Source organism: Canis lupus, chromosome 13, assembly GCF_003254725.2.
Source record: "Canis lupus dingo isolate Sandy chromosome 13, ASM325472v2, whole genome shotgun sequence".
NCBI classification, from domain to species: domain Eukaryota; kingdom Metazoa; phylum Chordata; class Mammalia; order Carnivora; family Canidae; genus Canis; species Canis lupus.
The window spans coordinates 61628129-61652894 of NC_064255.1; the positions used below are offsets into that span (position 1 = coordinate 61628129).

The following is a 24766-nucleotide window of genomic DNA, read 5'->3' on the forward strand; positions in this document are numbered from 1 at the left end:
ATTTCTGCTGATAGTAAAACAGTCTTTCACAGGAAGTAAAGAAGCAACCATAAGAATAAAAGGTGTTAGGGTGCCGGCCAGGCCTAAATTCCCCTTGATAATAAGTCTGTTATTTGGGGCTATTTGGAAGATGAATAAAAATTCATCTTTGGAACATGGAACATTCATAACAAGTAGAACCTCAATTTCTTGAAGCTGCCAGGACAACAAATATTCTGGCCATCGCTTTATCACAAATGCTTACAACATGATGAATGGTAAAATCCCTGGTTGAAAATGTGAAATGTTTTTATACGTTTCTGAAGAGTGGTAAACTACTACTGTATTTATTTTCTTCTCAAATCATCCAAGATTCAAACTTCATAACCCTAATGGATACATAGCTGAGAGTGGGATAAAGTGGGCTGGGGATGCCTAGGACCAGTTATGTTCATGTTAGGGGTGACTCAGAAATAGTTTCTCCTCTTGATTCTTCCATTGTGTTTATATTCATATGGTCTTTCCAGAAGATATGGTTGTTATTAACTCCTAGAAATCAGTTCTTCCTTCAAAATGGGTACAAGCATAAAACCAGAAGTGTGCTATTAATATCAAAGGAATATTCAAATTAAAGAAGGTTTTATGTGCAATGTATATATTCATAGAGCATCGTTAGGTGCCACAGGAAATTGGGAAATCTGTTATCTTTCTGTAGTCCAAATATTTAAGGATCAATTATAAAGACATATTGTATAGGAAAGAACTGTAAACGACTATAGTATAATGGCATTTTTTGGGTCAGATTTTAAGTGTATGAAATACTGACAATACTAAGTGGCATGGTTTATATTGAATATTTTCAAGGAATATATATAATTGATATATCTGAAAACTCTTTGCTTAATTTTCAACATAACATATACTTTGACAGGTAAATTTAGGTGTTCAGAAAGAAAATAAAAAGCAGCCAAATTTCTGCAAGACTCACAGGAGCATGTGTATTTGAGTAATGCTAACTCATAATATGAAGGAAATTTAGCTAAAACTCAGATTCAGGATAACACTATTTCAATCTTAAAGGACTTCTCCAAATGAACAATATAGAAGTGATGCTTAATTAAAATTATAAAATATAAAACATTTCAAATACTATAAAATGTGAATATTTACATGCTTCCAGGAAAAAAGTATTTTAGAGAAAATTCAAAGAAATAACATAATAGATTTTACTACACAAGCATATCAATATTTTTAACCTAAAAACACTGTAAAAATTAAGTGGCAAAATGCTAGCAAGAAATGGCATATAAAATATATGTAACAAAGGGTAAAATACCTAGTAAGAGAACTTTTATTAACAACCTAAAAATGAATATTTCAGCATGAAAAAAGAAAAGAAATGAACAGCTCACATAAAAAAATACAAATTCCAAAAACCTGGAATTAAAGTTCAATTTTATTAGTATTTTTAAAATATACATTTAAATAAGTTAACCATTTTTTAAAATAGTAAATTGGTAAAATTTAAAAAGTAGTGGGGAATTTTAGTGCCTCGTATAGGCAAGAAAGGAAGAACTTTTTTTCAAGGATTTAGTTATTTTTAAAGAGAGAGTGGGAAGAAAGGGCAGAGGGAAAGAAAATATCAAGCATACTTCCCGCTGAGCACAGAGCCCATGCGGGGCTTGATCTCAGGGTCCTGAGATCATGACCTGAGCTAAAATGAAGAGTCAGACATTTAGCTGACTAAGCCCCTCAGGCACCCCCCAAAAAGGAACATTTTTAAGCACCACTAGAATTGTGAAGATCAGCATTTTGACAATAAGTAATATCTGTCAAGAGCAGAAAAACGATTATTAATTTTTGATTCCCATCTTAAGAATATTCTAGAAAACTCTAATAAGTGATGAAATATCAAAATATTACTTTAACACTAGAAAAGTTGGAAAATTTCCAATCGTCCGACACCAGGTGATAGGTTGAATAAATTGTAGTACATCTTGTAACAGATCAATTTACCAAAGAAAATTTATTCTTGGAAAGAGCACTTTTTGAGCTGAACAAAAACTTGTAGTATATCCTTAACTGACAAAAATTTTTTTTTTTTTTTATAATTCCAATTTCGAACATGAGTGTTGCTTGCTCGGATATTCCCAGAACCTCATGTCTTTAGGGTTTAACTATCTGATAATTATGTAAGGGAATATTAAAATGAGACTATTCTTGGGATGCCTGGCGGGTTCAGTCAGTAAAGTACACGACTCTTGGTATCAGGGTTGTGAGTTTGAGCCCCATACTGGGTAGAGGTTATTTAAAAATAAAATCTTAAAAAAAAGGAAGAAAAATTATCTAGTTTTACTTTCAGCTAAAACCTCAAGACAATTATGTGGGCCACTGTACAGACTTGTAAAAGAAGGTACCAAGCAGCATTTATCCTCAGGTTGAAGAAATTAAAAGGCCCAGAATTACAAAGTAGAAAAGGATTGAGGGAGGTTTGCTGAGGTACGGTGAACCACCTGCTTACCAGATGGAGAGGTGGGGGGGATTGTCCCCAGCTCCTGCTTAGAAGAGGGACTGACGGAGATAAGCAGACAGTTTAACATATGAACGTGATATTTCAGAGGATACGGTGAACTTGTGTCTGCCTCACACACGAGACATCCAAAGTGCCAGTTGCTGGCTGGCTGGCACGTTACTCTCACAGCAGATCGACATGGAGTTGGTGACACTGGCCAGCCTACTCTCTAAGAGTCTTTCTGGACAAAAGATATGCGAATGTTAACCTGGGGCCAGGGTAATTAGCACACCTGCATGATGGTTAACACAGACATTTTATGGCAAGGTGAGCAACTGGATTCCTCGAGGCCAAGGAAAGAGCCAGCAGCCAGAGATGAATGTCCTCACGTGGGAGAACTATTGATAAGGGATCCACAGCAATAATCTACATGTCTAAAGAGCCCAGGAAAGTGCCCACAAAAACGAAGGTCAGCTTTAAAATTCTTTTTAGCCCCAAAACACCTCATAACAACCCTGGGCTTTCCCTGCCCCTTTCCACCACCCTTTCCTTGTCCACTCACAATGCTGGCAAGGATGGGAACTGAGAATGACAAGATAGGGGTGGAGATACTGCAGAGCAAGTCAGCAAAGAAAAAAAGACAAGGAGGCATCCTTGGTAGAAATTTAAAATTTTGTTTATTATGCTTACTTAGACATATTAATTACTATACTGTTTTTATTATCAGAAAGTGATTAGAAAAGTAATAAAACTTTCAAATTTCACCTGGGATCAAGGACGAAATTGGCCGCAAATAATAAAATTAAAGGGATCAGCAGAATATGAATATAGTTGCTTTAAATTGCATCAGACAAGTCATGCTTGTTCACTGTAAATTACACACAAACTGTCTTATGTGCTTTGGAGGATCCAGCATCCATCTGTCTATTCCCCTTCCACAGTATCTCTAGGAATTCTCTAGATCTACATAATGCAATCTTTATAGTTGTTCTTTTCTCTCTGCCTTATACTAACCCAAATGTTAAAACACTTCCCTTGATATTTAAAAAAATGTCTCCCACAAAGGCAGCCTGTGCTTAGTGGACTCTTGCTGACAGTTTTGCGTTGTAGGCAGGGAGTAGTTTGAAATAAACTTTGGGCATGGATTCTAGAAGTCCCTTGGCCATATTCATCCTTGGAACTTCATTCTGGTCAGATTCTAACTCTCAAGTTGCCCCCCCTTGGCTATGTTGCTTACTTTTGTAACCTTAGGAAAGAGACCTCTTTATGTGTTTCTTGTTTCTTCCAGTTGTCAGTTGTGGAGCCTGGATCAGGTTACTTAACATCTCTTATCTTCTTTATGTACTAAATTGGGATGCTTTTAGCAGCTACTTCATACTGGAAGATTAAACAGGTCAACACAAATAAAGCAATTCATATAGTGATCAGCACAGAATAGATATCAAAATGCTCAGAGATAATAAAATAATTAACACAATAATTCAAATATCATAAAGTATTTTGGATATTCTACTCACTTATTATGCCCTAGAGGATGAGGTTATATGGGGGTGGTCTCCTTCTCATATAAAGGCAATTCCTCAAAGTATTTTTCTAAATGAAACAGTTCTCACCCCAATGGAATATGTTACCTCCTTTAAAATAGTATTATTTTTCTTTCCAGGGTAATTTATCTAAAATATAAAATAAAAAGAGGCAGCTGAATGGTTCAGTGGTTGAGCATCTGCCTTTGGTTCAGGGCGTGATCCCAAGATCCTACAATCGATTCCCACATCAGGCTCCCTGCATGGAGCCTGCTTCTTCCTCTGCCTATGTCTCTGCCTTTCTCAGTCTCTCATGAATAAATAAATAAAATCTTTAATATATATATGTGTGTGTGTTTATATATATATATATACATATATACACGTACTATATATATAGTATATATGTATAGTAAAAAGATTGGTAGGAGATAGACTAAAAGATTATATATTTCCAGACATAAGAGTATGAAAAACTAATTATCCATGCCTATTGGATTTTATCGCTCAAACCTGAATTACTTTTTTAAAGTCAGAGATCTTACTCATTTTCTTTTTTTTTTTATCTTACTCATTTTCATGCTTTACTAATAACTTCAAAGATATAGGCAATCAAAGAGCTTAATCAAAGAAGGTATGGGACATTGAGGGTGGCTTTTTAGGATCCCTCTTCCTAAAACATCTGATGTTCACTCTGGCTCAGAGTATAAGATGAGGTCTCCAGGTGAGGTTTAGTTGTATAACCTAACAGCAAGGTGAGTGTTCTGTCCATGAAATGTCTTCATTTTGTATTCTGGTTTATATGACATTTTCTAGGGAGTCACACTTCATAAATCCATAGATTCTGTGCTTATTTACTATGAGCAATATTTATCAAGGACTATCCTATTAAAAATTTAAATAGGTGAAGGCTTATCATGCTAGCAAATATCATGACCCTACCTTGATGTACAGTTGTTATGTCCACAAGAACATTAGTCTGAATCATCAGTCTTCCTTTCTTTTCCTGGGGGTTATTCTCCTATGTCTGGGGCAGAAAAGGATTACTGGCTGGCTGCTTTGACGTCTCCCCCAAATTCTTTCTGACCTCAGTTAGTATTTCTTTGCCACACATTTCTCATTGTTATTTTTTGTCTTACTCCATTTCCTTTAATATTTTCAGTAAGGAATATGCTTCTAATGCTGTGATAACCACCAAGATTTGATTTGAAGGCCCAGTGGTGGGGGGAGGAGGGAATAAAAGTACTTCATAGTGACTGTATGAACTGTATGTATAAAGGTATTTGGTGTCCTTTTGCAATCTCGATTACTGTTTATCTTCAATTGCGCACAGTTATTTGAAACTTTTTGTATAATTTGATGGGGACATTTAATTGAATGTGCAATGTTTCTAAAGTCCAATTCTCTTCCTCCTCTGGATAACCAATTTTAACACGTTTTCTATCAATCAGGTTCAACTCAGCTTTAAAATGCATTGCCTTATCTGGAGGGGCGTCATTTGCATAAGTCTGGTTTTCACTTAATTTTACCAATGAAATCACAGACCCTCTAGTATATGACTTAGCTTTGACAGAGACTTATGCAACATTTGACACACCATGCATTAGTAACAACAGTATTATTCAGGGCCATGTGTTTCTTCCTTTTTTCAGATTACAAGTTAATGGGAACCCAGTCTTTTTCCAGTGAAAAGAAGTCCAACAATTTTTTCCCCAATATTGGCTATTAACCAGGACCAGATCTGAGAGAGTGGCACTGGCAAAGTTCCTCCTCCCCTCTCCAATGACTCCAGATTCATTTCTGCTTTTTGCTTGTTTTGCTCCAAGAGAGTGCTGGAATCTCTCCTCAGGAAACCTGGATTTCTACAAAGGCTCACTCATCTTCCTAATTCAGCCCTGGCCAGGTTTTACCGCACGGTGGTGGAAGGGACTGGGGCCAGCTCATGGGCTTCTGCTGGTTCCACAGCCATAGGAGGTCCGTCCGTCTCTTACCCAGTACACAGGTGAGTAGGACTTCTCCTCCACAGCTGTGGGTGCTGGATCCCACAGCTCCCACAGAAGCACTTCTGTTCGCAGACAGATGTTGAATTTTCATTGTCAAGAGGGCATGCAAAGGGAGGGACATCTTATGCCTCCATAATGCTGACGTCCAAAAAAATTAAAAAATAAAAAATAATAAAAAATAAAAATAAAAAAAATGCTGACATCAAATATATCTCAAATATATTGTGATATATTTGAAAGTGCTTTGAAAATTAAAATATTAGGCATTATTACTGTCTTATAATGATGGCTAATGATTCACCTCCAGTTTAAGCATGTGCATTTATAACATTTCTATCCTTCCCATTTTCCCTAGCTCTCCTTTTCAATTATTTTAGCAATTTAAGTTGTCATAAATTAGTTACTTAATCACTGTAATAGCTTTTAGGAATCATCATCAGAGTTTAGTTTAGATCATCCAACATAGAAGGAAGTAAATACTGCCACCTTCTTGTCCTTAACTCTTCATATGGGTACATAGGGGAAAGAAAAGGAAAGAATGAAGAACGCAGTAAAATTGACAATAACACCGTAGTAATAGAGGCAACAGGACAAAGTCCAAGGAGAAATGGATAACCAAAATGGGGAGTGGTGGTCATAGTTCACTTGCGTGTGTCTGGCAGTCTGGATAGCCCACGATTGGTGACAACTTATTGCAGACTTGGTCACTTTAATAAGTATTTGATATAAGAATGAAGAATATAGACTCTTCTTTCAGACAGCTGATTCTTTAGGTGATAGGAGTGAAGCAGCATGTTTAAACTCCATAGGTTAGAGCCTTTACAGAGTCTTAATTGAAACCACTGCCAAAAAGTGAAGATTTTTGTGGGAGCTCAACTGTGTAAGTCTACTGTCAAATTCACTTTCTGTTAAGGGCACATATAACCTTCTGTCCAATCAATTTACAAGGTATGCAGAAAAGAGTTAACAAGCGGGCCTGAGCCTGCGATCTTCATTAAGGACTACTTGCAAGGTTTGCCCTTGGTTAGAGCCTGGGAGCTTAAATCAGAAAAGGTTCCCTATATTGACATAAAGTGCCCATAAGTGACAGAACAGTTCATTATACCTAGTCTGTACAAACAACGTTGTTCATACTGCACACCTACTTTCCATCTGGGGGTCTGAAATTTTGATACTGGCAGGAGGAAGGTACCATGTGACCACTTTCCAATTAAAATCTTAGGCCACTGAGTTTCTAAGGAGCTTCTCTGGTAGACAGCACTTCACAAATGTTGTCAAACTCATTGCTGGAAGAATTAACCCACTGTGTGACTCCATTGAGAGAGACTCTTAGAAGCTAGTGACTGGTTTCCTGCAGATTTTACCTTTCGTGTCTTATTATTTGCCAATTTTTCTTTGTATCCTTTTGCTATAATAAATATTAGCTGTGAATACACTATATGCTAAACCTCTGAATCTTTCCAGTAAACCACCAAACCTAGGCATGTTCTTTGAGGACCTCTGACCCACAAAGTTGACTGAAATGTCTTCATGAAGGTATATAGATTCTAAATAAAAATATTTATCGAATACATACTATGTGAATGCAATTATGTTAAGTGAAACTAAGGCAAGTAGCATGGACTTGTTTTAAGAAATTCACAGCATAGAGGCTACCTGTTCATATATAAAGAGAATATTCAGTTAATTGAGTCAAAGCAGAATAAGGAGTCTACAAGAAGCTTATTTCAAAGGCACTTTTGAAGACACAGACAACTCAGCTTGTTTAAATTGCCAGGAAAGCTAAAAACAGGTAAGCCTTAAAGGAACAAGTAGGTTTTGACAGGTTATGATACCTGAAGACAGGAGAAAGGGGAGTTTTAAAAGGTTTAGCCAACAGAATTTCCCTCGAAACTTTGCAAATGGATAGGAGGTATAATAAAGTGAAACACAGAGGATATTGAGGATATAAAAAATAATAGTAAAGTGGAAATTTCAAACCCTCCTGGTTAAGATCCTAATAATTTGGATGCTTTATTTATAACTCAGTTCCATGAAACATTAATGATTATAGAAGGACCATCAAAATCCCTTAGCATTCTAAAAGTGTTCCTCTTAAACTCAGATATAGAACTTATGTTCTACTGGCTTCTAATTATACTTTTTCTTTTCTACTTCTCTTTCATTCAGGTCCGTCATGAGTGAGAAATGGTTGAACTCTTCAGAAAACTGGCATGACATTTGGAGTGTCAATGACACCAAGTATCACCTATACTCAGATACCAACATTACCTATGTGGACTACTATCTTCACCAGCCTCAAGTGGCAGCAATCTCATTATTTCCTACTTTCTGATCTTCTTCCTGTGTATGGTGGGAAATACGGTGGTGTGCTTTACTGTAATGAAGAACAAACATATGCACACAGTCACTAATCTCTTAATCTTGAACCTGGCAATAAGTGATTTATTGGTTGGCATATTTTTATGCCTATCACGCTGCTGGACAATATTATAGCAGGTATGTTGATTTGTGTGCAGTGCAAGGATAATGGGAGGAAATGTCTGTCCCCTATCCCTGCACCTGGCAGGGCCATCTATTCATTTGCAAATATTTATGGAATTCCAAGAACTGCTCCAGCTTCTACATTCTAAGAGAGGAGAGAGACAATAAACCAATAGATATAGCATAAGTAGTTGAGAATAATAAGAAGTAGGGGTAAAAATAAAGCAAGTGACAGAGATGAAGAATAGAAATTCATTTTTACAGAGAATTCACTGCAGGTCATCAGAGAATCAGATCTATCATTTCTTACTGAAGACTTTGAATTTTCTTGATATAGTTCAGGGCACATATAATGTGGTAGGAATATTATTGGTAATATTATACACCGTCAAGCTCAAGAAACTGGTAAGTCTGGTTTCCAGTGATACAATGTCTTCACTCTAACAAACAGGTATTGAGGCCCTCTTGTGGTTAGCTAGGGAGATTTCCAATAGTTTTTGAGGGAAGATGGAGCAGCAGTCCCTGATTTCTCAAAAAGTGGTAGTTTGTCAGTGGTAATGTACATATGCAACATTAGTAACTTCACACTGTAGCTGTTAGAGTACTAGCCTACAGTCCTTCTGGCTTGCATTACTACATTATATACTCTAGAAGCGCAGGGGCAGTGTATCTCCAGCTCCCAGAACAATATTGGGTACATAAGTACCTTCTTAATAAGTATTGCTGTATTAATTAATGAACAGTATTCAAGATATATTCCAAATCAGTATAAGAAAAAATGATAGGAGGTGGGTGGGGGGATGGGGTAACTGGGTGATGGGCATTAAGGAGGGCACTTGAAGTAATGAGCACTGGGTGTTGTATGCAACCAATGAATCACTAAATTTTACCTCTAAAGCTAATAATACAGGATATGTTAATTTAATTTAATTAATTTAATTTAATTTAATTTAATTTAATTTAAAAACATTTTAAGAGAAAAAATGATATCAAAAATATTTAGAACAGCATGAGCTCTATCATAGTTCTTAGCTTTTCATAGTATTCAGGAAGTGTTTAGTGAAGAATAAGAGGTTTCTCTTTAGAGTTGACTTCTTTTTCCTTCTTTTCTATGGAGAGGGAGCCAGGGAGAGTCTTAGAGTGCCTCTTCTAGCATCTGTACTCATAGATTCTGCATTTTTTGTGAGGTCTAGCATTTTAAAAAAAATATCAAAAATGTACATTTTTAAGGTACTCTATTAGGCAAAAGAAATGAAAAAATTGATTCAAATTATTGTTATTGCTCTCAAGGAACATTTTTGCCAGTAAAAAATGTTCTCAGTTCCCCCCCCCCATAAATATTTATAATGAAAGTGTTATCTCAACTTCTCCATACACATTAGTACCCTTTCCATTCACAGGAGACAGTCACATTCAGCATCTTGCCTTTATCTTTGGTAGTTACTCTCATATTTCTAAGCAACATGTTTCCATTGTAATGTTTTTTGTTCACACTGTGGGAGATGCACTTTAGTTGTACTAAATATCTCCTACCGCAAGAGGTAGTTTCCCTCACCAGACTCCACTGAAACGACATAGAACAAAAGAACATAAATCCATAGCAACTGTCAGATACTGCCAAAAGTGAAGTTGAGAAAGCAGGATTGGCTGGAATTGTGTAGAAATGCAATCAGATGCATACATACATAGACATACAAATACACCTTCACATTATTTGCTTCCTCTCATTTTCCCAATGTAATTATAATTTCTAGTTAAGTCAGTGTGCAGAGTATACATTCCTATTATTATATGCATCCTAGCCCTACTGAGGCAGGTAGAGTGGTAGGATATCAATTTCTTTCTTATGAAATGTTTTCTTGGATTTAATAAAAGCATCATATTTGGATTTGCTTAGTTTGGAGTATGTACTATTTATAAGTCATATATCCTCAAGTTCTCTCCCAGACGCGTTAAGTTCTTGCAAATACCTTCAAATATATCAGGCAACCTGCGGATTGCATCTTTTTTTTTTTTTTTTTTTTTTTCCTCTGGAGATCTTCCCTCCTGGTTCTCTTTAACCTTTTATTTCTATTCAGACATCTTGCTCTTCAGGCATGGAGCTGTTGCTCTGGGATGTCCCTTCACTGAGACGCTAGCAATTCTCTTCACCTCTCTTCATGCTCAATCCTGTTTTTGAAGCCTATATATTCTTTTATGGTTTATTTCTCTAACGCTTACCTGAGAAAGTGTGCATTAATATTTAAAAAATCACTTGTCTAAAGGCAAAGTTTATGAGGCAGATATATTGTCACCCATTAAAAATAACTGCATTGTAGGGATCCCTGGGTGGCGCAGCGGTTTGGCGCCTGCCTTTGGCCCAGGGCGCGATCCTGGAGACCCGGGATCGAATCCCACGTCGGGCTCCCGGTGCATGGAGCCTGCTTCTCCCTCTGCCTGTGTCTCTGCCTCTCTCTCCCTCTCTCTGTGTGACTATCATAAATAAATAAAAATTTAAAAAAAAAAAAATAACTGCATTGTAAAAGATCAAAAGCATAAAGGCTTACTTGACATAAATATATAAATAAATAAATAAATAAATAAATAAATAAATAAATAAATAAATAAAATCACTTGAGATCTAGTCTACAATTATCTTTACTCTGCCCTAATATTTGATTATAGATAGCGGTATAAAGTATTCAAGGCTGGACATTTTTCCCCTCAAAATTTTAATGGAAATGTCTTTATTGTTACTACAGAGAAACCTGATATTACTGCTGAAAAATCTATTAACATTAGACTCTTGTTTCTTTTATCCTGATTTGCATTTTGTTTTGTTTTGTTTTTCCTGAAAACTCTCAGGGCTTCTCTTTGTCTATAGTGCTCTGAATTTCAGGCAATTATACTTTGGATAAGTCTTTTTATTTTTCATTTATTGTGTTGGAAACAAACCAGATGCTTTCAATCAAGAATAGAATGCCACTTAATTTTTGGGAATTTTCTTGTATAATTCTCTTCATTTTATTTTTTTCAATTCATGCTAGTCAGATATTGGAGGCTCTAGATTGACTTTTTAAATATCTTTTTCATTTTCTGTTCCTTATTGTTCTATTTTCAAAGATTTTCTTAATTTTCTTTCCAGATATTATATTGAAGTCTACATTTCTGTTGTCATATTTTAAATTCTTTGAGCTATTTTTATTTTCTCTGTGTTTCTTAAACTATCATGAACATTTCATCAATACAATGTGTTATATCTCTGAGGTTTATCTTTTTATTTTAATTCCAGCTAAGTGTTATATTACTTTCAAATGTACAGTATAGTGATTCAAAAATTACATACATTACAATGGACTATTCCTCAGCCATTAAAAATGACAAATACCCACCATTTGCTTCCACGTGGATGGAACTGGAGGGTATGATGCTGAGTGAAGTAAGTCAGTCGGAGAAGGACGAACATTATATGGTCTCATTCATTTGGGGAATGTAAAAAATAATGTAAGGGAATAAAAGGGAAAGAAAAAATGTGTGGGAAATATCAGAAAGGGAGACAGAACATGAGAGACTCCTAACTCTGGGAAACGAACTAGGGGTGTTGGAAGGGGAGGCGGGCGGGGGATGGGGGTGACTGGGTGACGGGCACTGAGGGGGGCACTTGATGGGATGAGCACTGGGTGCTATTCTATATGTTGGCAAATTGAACACCAATAGAAAATAAATTTATTAAAAAATTTTACATACATTACCTGGTGCTCATCATGCCAAGCACACTCCTTAATCTCCATAACCTATTTAACCCATCCTCCTACCCACCTACCCTCTGGTAACCATTAGTTCTCTATAGTGAAGAGTCTGTTTCTTGTTTTGCTTCTCTCCCTTTTCCTCTGCTAGTTTGTTTTGTTTCTTAAATTTCACATAGGCATGGAGATCCCTGGGTGGCTCAGCAGTTTAGCACCTGCCTTCAGCCCAGGGAGTGATCTGGAGTCCCGGAATCGAGTCCCAGGTTGGGCTTCCTGCATGGAGCCTGCTTCTCCCTCTGCCTCTCTCTCTCTCTCTCTCTCTGTCTCTCATGAATAAGTAAATAAAAATCTTTAAAAAAATTTCACATAGGCACGAAATCGTATGGGTATTCATCTTTTTCTGATGGACTTACTTCACTTAGCACTATACTCTCTTGGTCCACCCGTGTAGTTGCAAATGGTAAGATTTCATTCTTTTTTTTTTTTTTTGTGGCCAAATAATATCTTACACCACACACACACACACACACACACACACACACACACACACACACACAATCTCCTTTACCCATTTATCAGTCAATGGACACTTGGGCTGTTTCCCTGATGGCAAGTGCTTATGAGCATCTTTTTATACATCTATTGGCCACCTGTATGTTGTCATTGGAGAAATGTTTGTTCATATCTTCTGCCCATTTTTTAATATGATAATTTGGATTTGGATATTGAGTTGTTTAAATTCTTTATATATCTTCTCTAATCTCATAGGTTGCCTTTTAGTTTTGTTGATTGTTTCCTTCACCATGCAAAGTTTATTTTGATAAAGTTCCAATAGTGTTTGTTTTTATTCTTTTGCTTCTGGAGACATATCCAGAAAAAAAGTTGCTATAATGTCAGAGAAGTTACTGTCTGTGTTCTCTCTAGGACTTTTATGGTTTCAGGTCTTTAATCCATTTCAAATTTATTTTTGTATATGGCATAAGAAAATGGTCCAGTTTTCCCAACACACTTTGTTGAAAAGACTTTGTTCCCACTGGATATTCTTTCCTGCTTGGTTGTAGATTAATTGACCATATAGTTGTGGGTTTATTTTTGGATTTTCTATTTTGTTTCATTGAACTATGTGCCTATTTTTGTGCTAGTACAATACCGTTTTGCTTACTACAGCTTTATAATATAATTTGAAGTCCAGAATTGTGATGCCTCCAGTTCTGCTTTTCTTTTTCAAGATTGGTTATTTGAGGTCCTTTGTGGTTCCATACAAATTTTAGGATTATTTGTTCTAGTTCTGTGAAAAACGCTTGTTTATATTTTGATAGGGATTCAGAGTATAGACATTTTAACAATATTCGTCCTTCTATCCATAAGCAGGGAATGTCTTTTCATTTCTTTGTGTCCTCTTCAATTTCTTTCATCAGTGTTTTATAGTTTTTAGAGTGTAGGTCTTTAACCTTTTCAGTTAGAGTTCTTCCTAGGTAATCTTATTTTTGATACAATTGTAAATGGGATTGTTTTCTTAATTTCTCTTTCTGCAGTTTCATTACTAGTGTATAGAAATGCAAAAGATATCTGTACATTGATTTTATATCATTTACTGAATTTGTGTATCAGTTCTAGCAGTTTTTTTGGCAGAGTCAGATTTTCAGTATAGAGTATCAGGTCATCTGCAAATATGACAGTTTTACTTCTTTCTTCCTTACTGACTTTATTTTATTTCTGTTTGTTGTCTGATTGCTCTGGCTAGGACTTATGGTACTATGCTGAATAAAAATAAAATAATAAAAGTGATGAGAGTGGACCTCTTTCTCTTATTCCTGATCTTAGGAGAAGAGCTCTTAGTTTTCCTCATTAAGGATGATATCAGCTGTGGGCTTTTCATATATGGTCTTTATTATGTTGAAGTATGTTCCCTCTAAACCCTACTTTGTTGAAGGTATTGGATGGAAGGTATGGATGTTGAATCTTGTCAGATGCTTTTTCTGCCACTATGAAAATGAACATATGGTTTTTATCTTTTCTCTTGTTGATGTGATATGCCACATTGATTGATTTGTGAATATTGAACCACTCTTGCAATTTAGGAATAAATCCCACTTAATTGTGGTGGATAATTTTTTTTAATGTATTGTTAGATTCCATTTACTAGTATTTTGTTGAGGATTTTTGCATCTGTGTTCATCAGAGATATTGGCTTGTAGTTCTCTCTCTCTCTCTCTCTCTCTCTTAATAGTGTCTTTATCTGGTTTTGGCATTAGGGTAATGCTGGCCCCATACAATGAATTTGGAAGGTTTCCTTCCTTCTCTGTTTTTTGGAATAGTTTGAGGAGAGTAAATATTTGGTCCTGGACTTCTGTTGGGAGTTTGTGATTACTGATTCTGTTCATATTTTCTATTTCTTCCTGTTTTGGTTTTGGTAGGTTGTATGTTTCTAGAAATTTAGACATTTCTTGTAGTTTGTCTAATTTGTTGTCATATAGCTTTTCATAATTTTCTAATTTTTTTATATTTCTGTGGTGTTGGTTTTTTTTTTCTCTTTCATTTGTAATTTTGTGTCCTTTCTTTTTTCTTGATACATCTGGCTAGAGGTTTCTAATATATTTTTTTCATTTTCACCTACCTGATTTATATTTGTTTTCTCTTAACTTTCTTTTCTTTTTTTTTTGTCTTAAAGTTTTTATTTATTTATTCATGAGAGACACAGAGAGAGAGAGAGAGAGGCAGAGACATAGGCAGGGGGAGAAGCAGGCCCCCTACAAGGAACCCGATGTGGGACTCAATCCCAGATCCCGGGGTCACACCCTGAGCCGGAGGCAGATACTGAGCCACTGAGTCACTCAGGCATCCAAGTTTCTTTTTTCCTATTCATTTTAGTCGCTTCTGTATTTGACGTTTCCCTTATTTCAATTGCTACTTAGCTGTTTGTGTTTCAGACTGAGACATGGTATGGCTGCCTTGGATCTCTGCGTGCCTTAGGTTTGAGGTTAGCCCCACTCTCTGCATCATTAGTCTGGGCCATTCATCGGGAAATTCACAACTGTCAAATTCTGCACATCAGTGCAGATCTTTCTTGGAAAGATCACATTCCCCGGAAGTAAAATTCTCTGATCTATTGCTACAGGAATCATAATACAGTCTGCATTCCGGAGCTCAGTGGGTCTCTGGGCAATGGTATTACATGCAGAGCGTATACTTTTACTTAACCCTTGTGTATCATTGTGATATCCACTCCACCTGCACCTGATCACTCAGAGTCTAGAGGCCCTTTGCTTCCACCTCCTGAAAGAGTAATCCTTTCACTGGCCAGGGGAAAACCAAATGGCATCTGGTTACATTTACTCATAATTCAGCCAGTTGTGTTATTTTCCCAGCTTTATATTCTATTTGAGTTCTCTTTTCCCTAGTGCTTTCACTTCAGTGGAATTTAAGTGAGGAGATGAGATGAGTCATAAACTTATTCCTTATTTTTGACCAAAGGCTATGCACACTCCTTTTTGTATCTTTGTTTAATATTATAACAGCCAAATAAAATTTAGGACTGGGAAAACATGCACTCTCTTGGTTTTTATTCAGTACAGTCACTCAAGCATCCATATTAAAATGGTCTGGATAGGGACACCTGGGTGGCTCAGTAGTTGAGAGCCTGCCTTCGGCCCAGTGCGTGATCCTGGGGTCCCGGGATCAAGTCCCACATTGGGCTCCCTGCATGGAGCCTGCTTCTCTCTCTGCCTATGTCTCTGCCTCTCTTTCTCTGTGTCTCTCATGAATAAATAAATAAAATCCTTTAAAAAAATTAAAAATAAAATGGTCTGGATAGATGACAAAATGTTTGTTTTTTTATATATATCATTGGATTATTTAGATTATTGGGAATATTTTAAATTAGGTAAATGTATTTTTTACAAATAAATTGTATGATCTTTTTTTAAAAAATCCATGTTGCATATTTCTCAGATTTTTAAAATTTGTTTTGTGAAACTAGAATAGTTGCTAGTGAAAGAATATTATTACTTTCCTGTAATAGCAGATGGGTGGTTATATCAACCTGTTCTATTTCTTTTATAAACATTACAGTAAATGAGGTTTGATTAGACAGTAATTCAAATAGACTATTTTTGTTCATGCAAAGTGCTCTTTATTCTCAAAGTATGTTTTAGTTAGCTTGGGCTACTATAACAAAATACCATAGAGCAGGTGGCTTAAACAACAGACATTTATTTCCTTACCATATCAGAGGCTACAAGTCTGAAATCAAGGTGATAGCATGGTCAGGTTCTTGGCGAGGGTCCTCTTTTTGGTTTGTAGACAGCCACCTTCTTGCTGTGTGCTCACTTGGTCTTTCCTCGGGGCATGTTCATAGACAGGAAAGCTCTGTCTTTTCCTCCTCTTTTAATGGCATTAATCTCATTATGTGGGCACCACCCTAAAGTATTATCTAAAATATATACTTTCTAAAGGCCCTCCCTCCAAATATATTAGGGCATAAGGCTTCAATTTATGAATTTGGTGTGTGAGGGGGTGGCACAAACATTCACTCTATAACACTGTACCTCTGAGGTTAATTGTCTCATTGCATTATATATGAATAAATACTAATTTTATTTATTCTACATATAACTCCTGTTACTCATAATTTATGGGCTATATTTCCAAGTTATAAAACCAATATTCTTCCTGTCTTATTCATTTAAAGGGATTTATTACATAAGGACTAATGGTTTAGGTTGGGGTTGAAATCCTAAATATGCCTCTAACTAGCTGTGGCAAGGTATGTGATATTTGTGTATTTACTGCCTAATCTATATCATGAGGAGGAGAATAAAGCCTTCAAAAGCCTGTTTAGGGGATTAGATAAGTTAAAAGATACTACTATATAAGTTCGGACACTATTATTAATATACTAAAAAGAGATCTGGAGAAATTAATGGAAATAATGGGAAACACTGATTGTTCCCTGGATATCATTTAGGAAATAGTTTTATCAGTCTTAATATCCATGCTTTTCTGTTCATATTTTTTATGAAATTTTTAAAAATGTATGATCCATTCAAAGATTCTTTCATACCCCTTTCAGGATGGCCCTTTGGAAGCACAATGTGCAAGATCAGTGGATTCATCCAGGGGATTTCAGTTGCGGCTTCAGTCTTTACTTTGGTCGCGATAGCTGTGGATAGGTAAGTCAGCACCAAAATGTATAATCTACTAAATCTGATATGTCTGTCCAAAATATGATATCCTACTCTTTTAAGATTAATAAGACTACCAAAATTTTCATATTTTAAAATTAAATAATTAGGAATGATATATATCTTAGTTTGGGCTGCTATAACAAGATACCATAGACTGCATGGCTGAAACAACAGAAATTTATTTCTCACAGTTCTGGAGACTGGGCAGTTCAATGTCAGGATACTAGTAGCCTCTGAGTCTGGTGAGAAACCTTTTCCAGGTTTGCAGAAGGCCATCTTCTCTTTGGAGCCTTGAGCTCTGGTCTCCTCTTTTTAAAAGGTCACTAATCCCATAATAAGGACCGCACTCTCTTGATCTTATCTGAACCTAATTACCTCCAAAAGGTCCTACCTCCTAATACCATGCAATCAGGATTAAAACCCTAACCCTTATTCCAGGTATGAATTTTGGGGGGGGACACAAAGTCTTTAACATCATAGTTATACTAGTTTTCACTAGGATCTTGAATTTTCCAATGGTGGAATGTGGTGAAATAAATCAAATTTCATCCAGATTTTAAGAGAGAATTTACTAATACATTCATCTTCACATAGTGTTGAGGTACGCCTGTACTGTGCTGGGCTGTATATCATCTAAAACAAATTAGACAAAGTGCTACCTAAAGAAGTCCACACTCTGGTAGAGGCAGATAGACACATTAACAAATACTTACAAGTAATACTAATATAACAATTGTACAAAGGAGAGAGTGATCAAATTACCTCTCAGGATAGAAAGTGTTGGGTTCACAGAAGACGTCATATCTGATCCTTCAGGAAATTTTGGAAGAAACAGAAGGAGCATCTCTTGAAATAGTAGGATACTTGTCAAGATAAATACAGAGAGGCAGGCTAGCTAGAACATGGGAGGGTGGAATGGCACAAAAAGAGGCAAATGGGTTGTTTGTGGGCCTGTCCTCCATTTGTCTTGAAGACAGGAGGGAGCTACTGAAGTTTTTTTATACAAGGGAATAATGACTAGATTTTCATTTTAGAAAAACAGGTAGAAAAGGTTTGGAGTTGTGCAAGATTGGAGAAAGGAAGAACAGTTAAACTTTTGTAACAAGCTACATGGGAGTGGATGTAAAGCAGTGGCGATGACAATTAGATTTGAGAGGAAAACTGAACAATTACCTGAAGGCTATATCTCCAAGTGAAGAAAAGGAAAAAACAAAACAAAACAAAACAAGACAAAAAACAAGCAATCAACAACACGACCCCCCCCCCCCACACACACACACACACAGGATAGAGTGTTGAAAAAACGTGAAATGCAATAGAACTGTTGATATCAAAAAACAACTTGGTAGATTCTATTTTCAATAGTAATCTATTTCTAAGAACCCATCCTATAGATCTGGCATTTTGGTTTCCAAGTAGATAACAGAATTTACAATATATGCTAACCACCAAATGCCAAAGATACCTTTTTTTACATTGAAATTTGGCAGCTAATTATTTCCAAGTTTACTACATCCTGTTACTATTAGTTTTTTGCATACTAATTCATACTAATATTTACTTTATACTAGTAACGGTGCTATTTTGTCATAAATTTGTAATACTATACCTTAATTTTACGATTATTTATGTTATCTCTGCAATGAATTAAAAAACTAATATCCTTTGCATTTTCTACTTGAGTCTTGAGCTTATCAGGTTTACTGTCACATTACATTTAGTATTAAATATCCCTGAATTTCTTTTTCACTGTTACTAGTATGCCTCTTAAACAGAGATTTCATTTTAAAAAGCAAGGTTAAAATAATAAGTATATTGTACTATATTTATTAACTATATGGTGGCTAAAATTAAGGAACTAGATCAATGTATATACTAACATGCATAAATTTCAAAAGCATACAATCTCAAAGCTGTAGAATGATACATATAACATAGTGCCATAATATAGAATTTAAAATGTTTTAGATGCAGACTAATATTGTAAAAGCATAAATACATTGACAGAAAGGATACATAACAACATTAGGATTTCTGAATAAAATGGAATAGGATTAGGATTAAATAGACCTACCAAAAAAATGTCATCCGTATCTGTCATGTTTTAGGACTTTTATAAAGTGATGAAAATATGGTCACCTGCTATGATATGACACAGCCTTTGCTTCCTGCCTTCCCATCCGTGTATCATTTCTCTATAGTTTCAGTTATCTATTGCAGTATAACAAGTCACCTCCCAAAACAAGCCACTTAGTGCCTCATGGTGCTTTCAAATCTATGATGAGGGCAGCTTCACTAATTGGAGAAATATACCTCATCTCTGCTCCACTTGGCACTAAAGGGGCAGCTCCAAGGCCAGGAATGATGCCTTTCTCTTATTTGGTGCCCAGACTGACAAGACTTGAACATCTAGGACAAAGAACTGGGGCTTCTCAGGCCCCATATTGTCTCCACAGCATGGCAGCTTCAAGGTAGCTGAACTCCTCACAGGTGTGTCCTAAGAGAGAGTGGTAGTGAAAGTCACACAGTGTCCCTTCTGCATCCTACTCATTAGAATTGAGTCACAGGGACACCTGGGTGGCTCAGTGGTTGAGCATCTGCTTTTGGCTTAGGACGTGATCCCAGGTCCTGGGATCCCCTGGGATCCCTGCAGGGAGCCTGCTTCTCCCTCTGCCTGTGTCTCTGCCTCTCTCTGTGTGTCTCTCATGAATACATAATAAATCTTAAAAAAAAAAAAAAGAAGTGTTACTAAGGCCATTCCATATTCAATGGCCTTTGGAAGCTTTGTTAAAGAATTTGAACTTTTCTTTTTTTAAGATTTTTATTTATTTGAGAGAGTGTGAGAACAAGAGTGATTACAGAGGGGGGGAGAGAAGTAAACCCACTGCTGAGCAGGGAGCTGATATGGGGCTTGATCCCAGGACCCTGAGATCATGACCTGAGGCAAAGGCAGATGCTTAACTGACTGAGTCACCCAGGTGCCCCAAATTGAACTTGTTTTAAAATCATACCTTCATCTCTATTTGAGAAATTGACGCCTAAATGCCTTTCTTAGGGTTAGCTCTTAGAGGAAGCCAAACTACAAAAAAATTCCCAAAACTATTTCTCTAGATTCTTTCTCCTAAATTTCATATTTATGTTCAAAATACCTCCTGAATAACTTCACCTGCACATCCAACAACAAGCACCTCAAAATAAACCGACCCAGAATTCAACTTTCATTCCTACCGGTCCTCCACAAAGAAAACTTTAAAATCTCCTTTTCTCATTTTCCCATCGGCGAATGTCAGGATCACAAACCCAATCTAAATGAAAATCTTAAGATTTATCCTTGAACCTTCCTTCTCTCTTCAACTTCTAGTTACTCTTCAAATCCCATCACTTCTGGGTGCTCACTGGTCCAGAACAAGACTTGAGATAGAATACTTGGGATTTTTTTCCCTAACTGGTTGTGGTGATTAATTTTATGTGTGAAATGGACTGTGCATGGGATGCCTAGATATTTGGTCAAACATTATTCTAGGTGTGTTTGATGAGATTAACATTTGGATCAATAGACTGAATAAAAGATTGCCCTCCCTAACATGGGTGGTCCTTATTCAATTAGTTGAAGGCCCAAATACAAAAGATTGACCTTCCCGCAAGTAAGAGAGAACTCCTCCTGCTGAGCTGAGACATGAGTCTTTTTCTGCCTCAGACTCAAACTACAACAATTAGCTCTTCTGGGGTTGGAGCCTGATGGCTTTTGGGTTGGAATGTGTATCATTGGTTGTCCTATTCTCAAGCCCTCAGATTTGAACTGGAACTATACCATTGGCTCTCCTGGGTCTCCATTTTGCCAACTGCAGATCTTGGGACTTCTCAACTTCCATAGCTGCATAAGCCAATCCCTTAAAATAAATATCTTTCTATATATTTATACATACTTTTGGCTTTGTTTCTCTAGAGAACCCTGACTAATGCAGTGGCTAAGTCTAAACTCCACCATGACTTTAGCATAATTACGTAATATTTTGATTGACTGTTTCCTGGCAGAGAGCATTTTCTGACATGTTTATCTTTGCCTCTCTGAATACATGTATTTGTTGAATAAATGAAAAAAAAATATGTGAAGCCCCAATAGTTGACTTACAAAAAGAGCAAGATAACTAGAATTGTGCCTATGAAGTTATCTATAATTTAAGGGTGAGTAGATGGGGAACTCATTAATTAGAAGACTAAAAGAAAACTTGGAGGTTAAGGCAGCAGACCTTACATATGCAATAAAGGACAACAGAGCCATCAACGTTCAAGTTAATTAGTATATGAAGGTACGTCAGATAAATATGGAGCTGCTGGTAAGCTACTAAAAAGCTTTAAGTCTTCTTATCTTCAGATCTGGAAAGTAGTAATTTTCACATTTCCATTTTACAGGATAATTACAACAACCGAAGATTAAGTAGGTGATTGATAGTACTCTGAAAAATATAAAATATTATACAGTTGTATATGGTATCATTATAATTATCATAGTGAGTATGAATAATAACACCAAGACTCACAATAGCAAAACTGCAGTAAAATGAAATCAGGGTTATTCTACATACTGATACTGAATTTCCATGCTCACCAAAGGACAGAGAACATCTGGAAGGCACGTAATCAGAATTCATAATGGAAACTCTCAGACTATTACAGCTGTGAATCAAGCCACCCAAACACTTAGCGGCTTGAAACAATAATGCTTAAGCATTTCTCATAATTCTGTGGTTTGGATGGGTGCCTCTGTGTCATCGCTCAAGCTTCTGTTTATGTCATCCTTGTTAATGTTCAACTGACCGAGCATAGAAGGTCATGAAGGAGAGTTTAACAAAATGGACTACTTGTGTTAAAATCATGTGTACTTGTGGGAAAGATTTTTTTTTTTACCCTTTCTAAGCCTATTTTGCCCTCTTTTAAGTGGGGAAACTTAAGGAGAAAATTAATGCAAACCAATGAAAGAGAATCTGGGACAGAATACTAAATATTCATGTTCAATATATGCTAGATACCATGGTCACTTTTATTATTAATAGTAATTATTGTTATTAATATTAACAATATTAATGGTTACTTTAATTATTATTAATATAATAATTATTATTAATAATATTAAAGATATTCATACTTTGAGTTGAAATTTATATCAGTTACCAGAAAATACCAATGAATGCCTCTCTGTTGCAAATCGTAACTTTCAAGGTTTTTTGAGGGGAATGTGAGAGAATGAAATTTAATTCACAACTTGGTTAGAAGTTATAAGGCAGTGGTCCACTGATAGTTGCCTTTAATTGCAGGTTCCGGTGTGTTGTCTACCCTTTTAAGCCAAAGCTCACTATCAAGGCAGCATTTATCATTATTGTAATCATCTGGGTCCTGACCATTGTCATTATGTCCCCATCTGCAATAATGTTACATGTACAAGAAGAAAAATATTACCAAGTGAGACTCAACTCCCAAAATAAAACCAGTCCAGTCTACTGGTGCCAGGAAGACTGGCCAAATCAAGAAATGAGGAAAATCTACACCATTGTGCTGTTTGCCAACATCTACCTAGCTCCCCTGTCCCTCATTGTCATCATGTATGGAAGGATTGGAATTTCACTCTTCAAAATGACGGTGCCCCACATAGGCAAACAGAACAAAGAGCAGTGGCACATGGTGTCCAAGAAGAAGCAGAAGGTCATTAAGATGCTCCTGATCGTGGCCCTACTTTTTGTTCTCTCTTGGCTGCCTCTGTGGACACTGATGATGCTGTCAGACTATGCTGACTTATCTCTAAATGAACTGCGGGTCATCAACATCTACATCTACCCTTTTGCACACTGGCTGGCGTTTTGCAACAGTAGCATCAATCCCATCATTTATGGCTTCTTCAATGAGAATTTTCATCATGCTTTCCAAGATGCTTTTCATCTCCAGGTATGCCAAAAAAGAGCAAAGCCCCAGAAAACCTACACCCTAAGAACAAAAAACAATGTGATCCTAAGTGCATCTCATCAGTTAGCCCAGGGACCTACAATTCAAAATTCACATGAGGAAAAACCCAAACAAGAATTGATGATGTTAGAATTAGGGGAAGTTACTCATAGCATTGAGGTTTTAAAAGAGCTGGTATGATGATTTTAACTATACTGTGAGTTATATATAGAAATACTCTTGCTTTCTATAGGTTTGTACTTCAGTTCTTTCTGAGAATGTTCTAAAGGAAACATACTGAAAGCTCTCTCTGAACAGAAGTGAAAAAACTGGTTTTATGTTCGTATTCAATCTTATATTCTATAAGAATATATTATTCTTATAGAATAATATATTATATTATTATAATTATATAAGTATATTATATTAATTATATTATATTAATTAATTATATTAATATATAATTATTATTATATTATTATAATTATTATTATATTATTATATTATTATATTATATTAATATATGTTATTCTAATATATATTATAATCTTATATTCTTATATTCTTCTATATATTTTATCTGGTATATAAAATATATAGAGACTGACAAACAAATTTGCCTGGATAAATCCATTTTCTAAGAACAATTTTCAAAGCTTGACCTTTTCCATTTTAGCCATTTGTGTATTAGTCAAGTATGTGTATTATGGGTACACAAATATACACAACACACACATCCATTTTCCCCAAGTGGGATAAATGGGCAATTCTTTGCATGAGAGTACATTTTATCAATTCCAGCTTTGCTTTTGGAGTTGAAATTTCAGGTTACAGAATTATTTGTGCTTTCAAAATATACTTAGCTTTCTCAGAAATAAGAACTGTAATAGCAAATAAACACTATTTCTTTCTGTTTGAAGGTTAATTTTTTTCTTTTAAAGAATATAATTAAGATTAATTAAATCATAACATTGTTGGCTTTTTAATATTTTTATCATTAGGGTGCCTGGCTAGCTCAGTCAGTTAAGTGTCCGACTCTTGATTTCAGCTCAGGTCATGACCTTGGATCCTGGGATTGAGCCTGAGTTGGGCTCCCTGCTCAGCAGGAAGTCTGCTTCTCCCTCTTCTTCTGCTCCTCCCCTTGCTTATGCCCTCAATCTCTGTCTCTTAAATGAATAAATAAATGCTTAAAAAATATTTTCAGGGGATCCCTGGGTGGCGCAGCGGTTTGGCGCCTGCCTTTGGCCCAGGGCGCGATCCTGGAGACCCGGGATCGAATCCCACGTCGGGCTCCCGGTGCATGGAGCCTGCTTCTCCCTCTGCCTGTGTCTCTGCCTCTCTCTCTCTCTCTCTGTGACTATCATAAATAAATTAAAAAAATTAAAAAAAAATATTTTCATGAATAAAATTCATGCCT

General features: G+C 36.1%; 1 protein-coding gene across 1 annotated transcript; it reads left to right on the plus strand.

The window, feature by feature from the left end:
• The first annotated feature begins 97 nt into the window (after positions 1–97).
• NPFFR2 (neuropeptide FF receptor 2) lies at positions 98–23632 on the plus strand. Its single transcript, XM_025435842.3, is given in 7 exon segments — positions 98–257; positions 5667–6016; positions 8187–8329; positions 8332–8478; positions 8481–8516; positions 17298–17397; positions 22728–23632. Coding segments are annotated over 5 exon segments (1242 nt in total). The 5' UTR covers positions 98–257; positions 5667–6016; positions 8187–8193; the 3' UTR covers positions 23551–23632.
• Positions 23633–24766: the final 1134 nt, after the last annotated feature.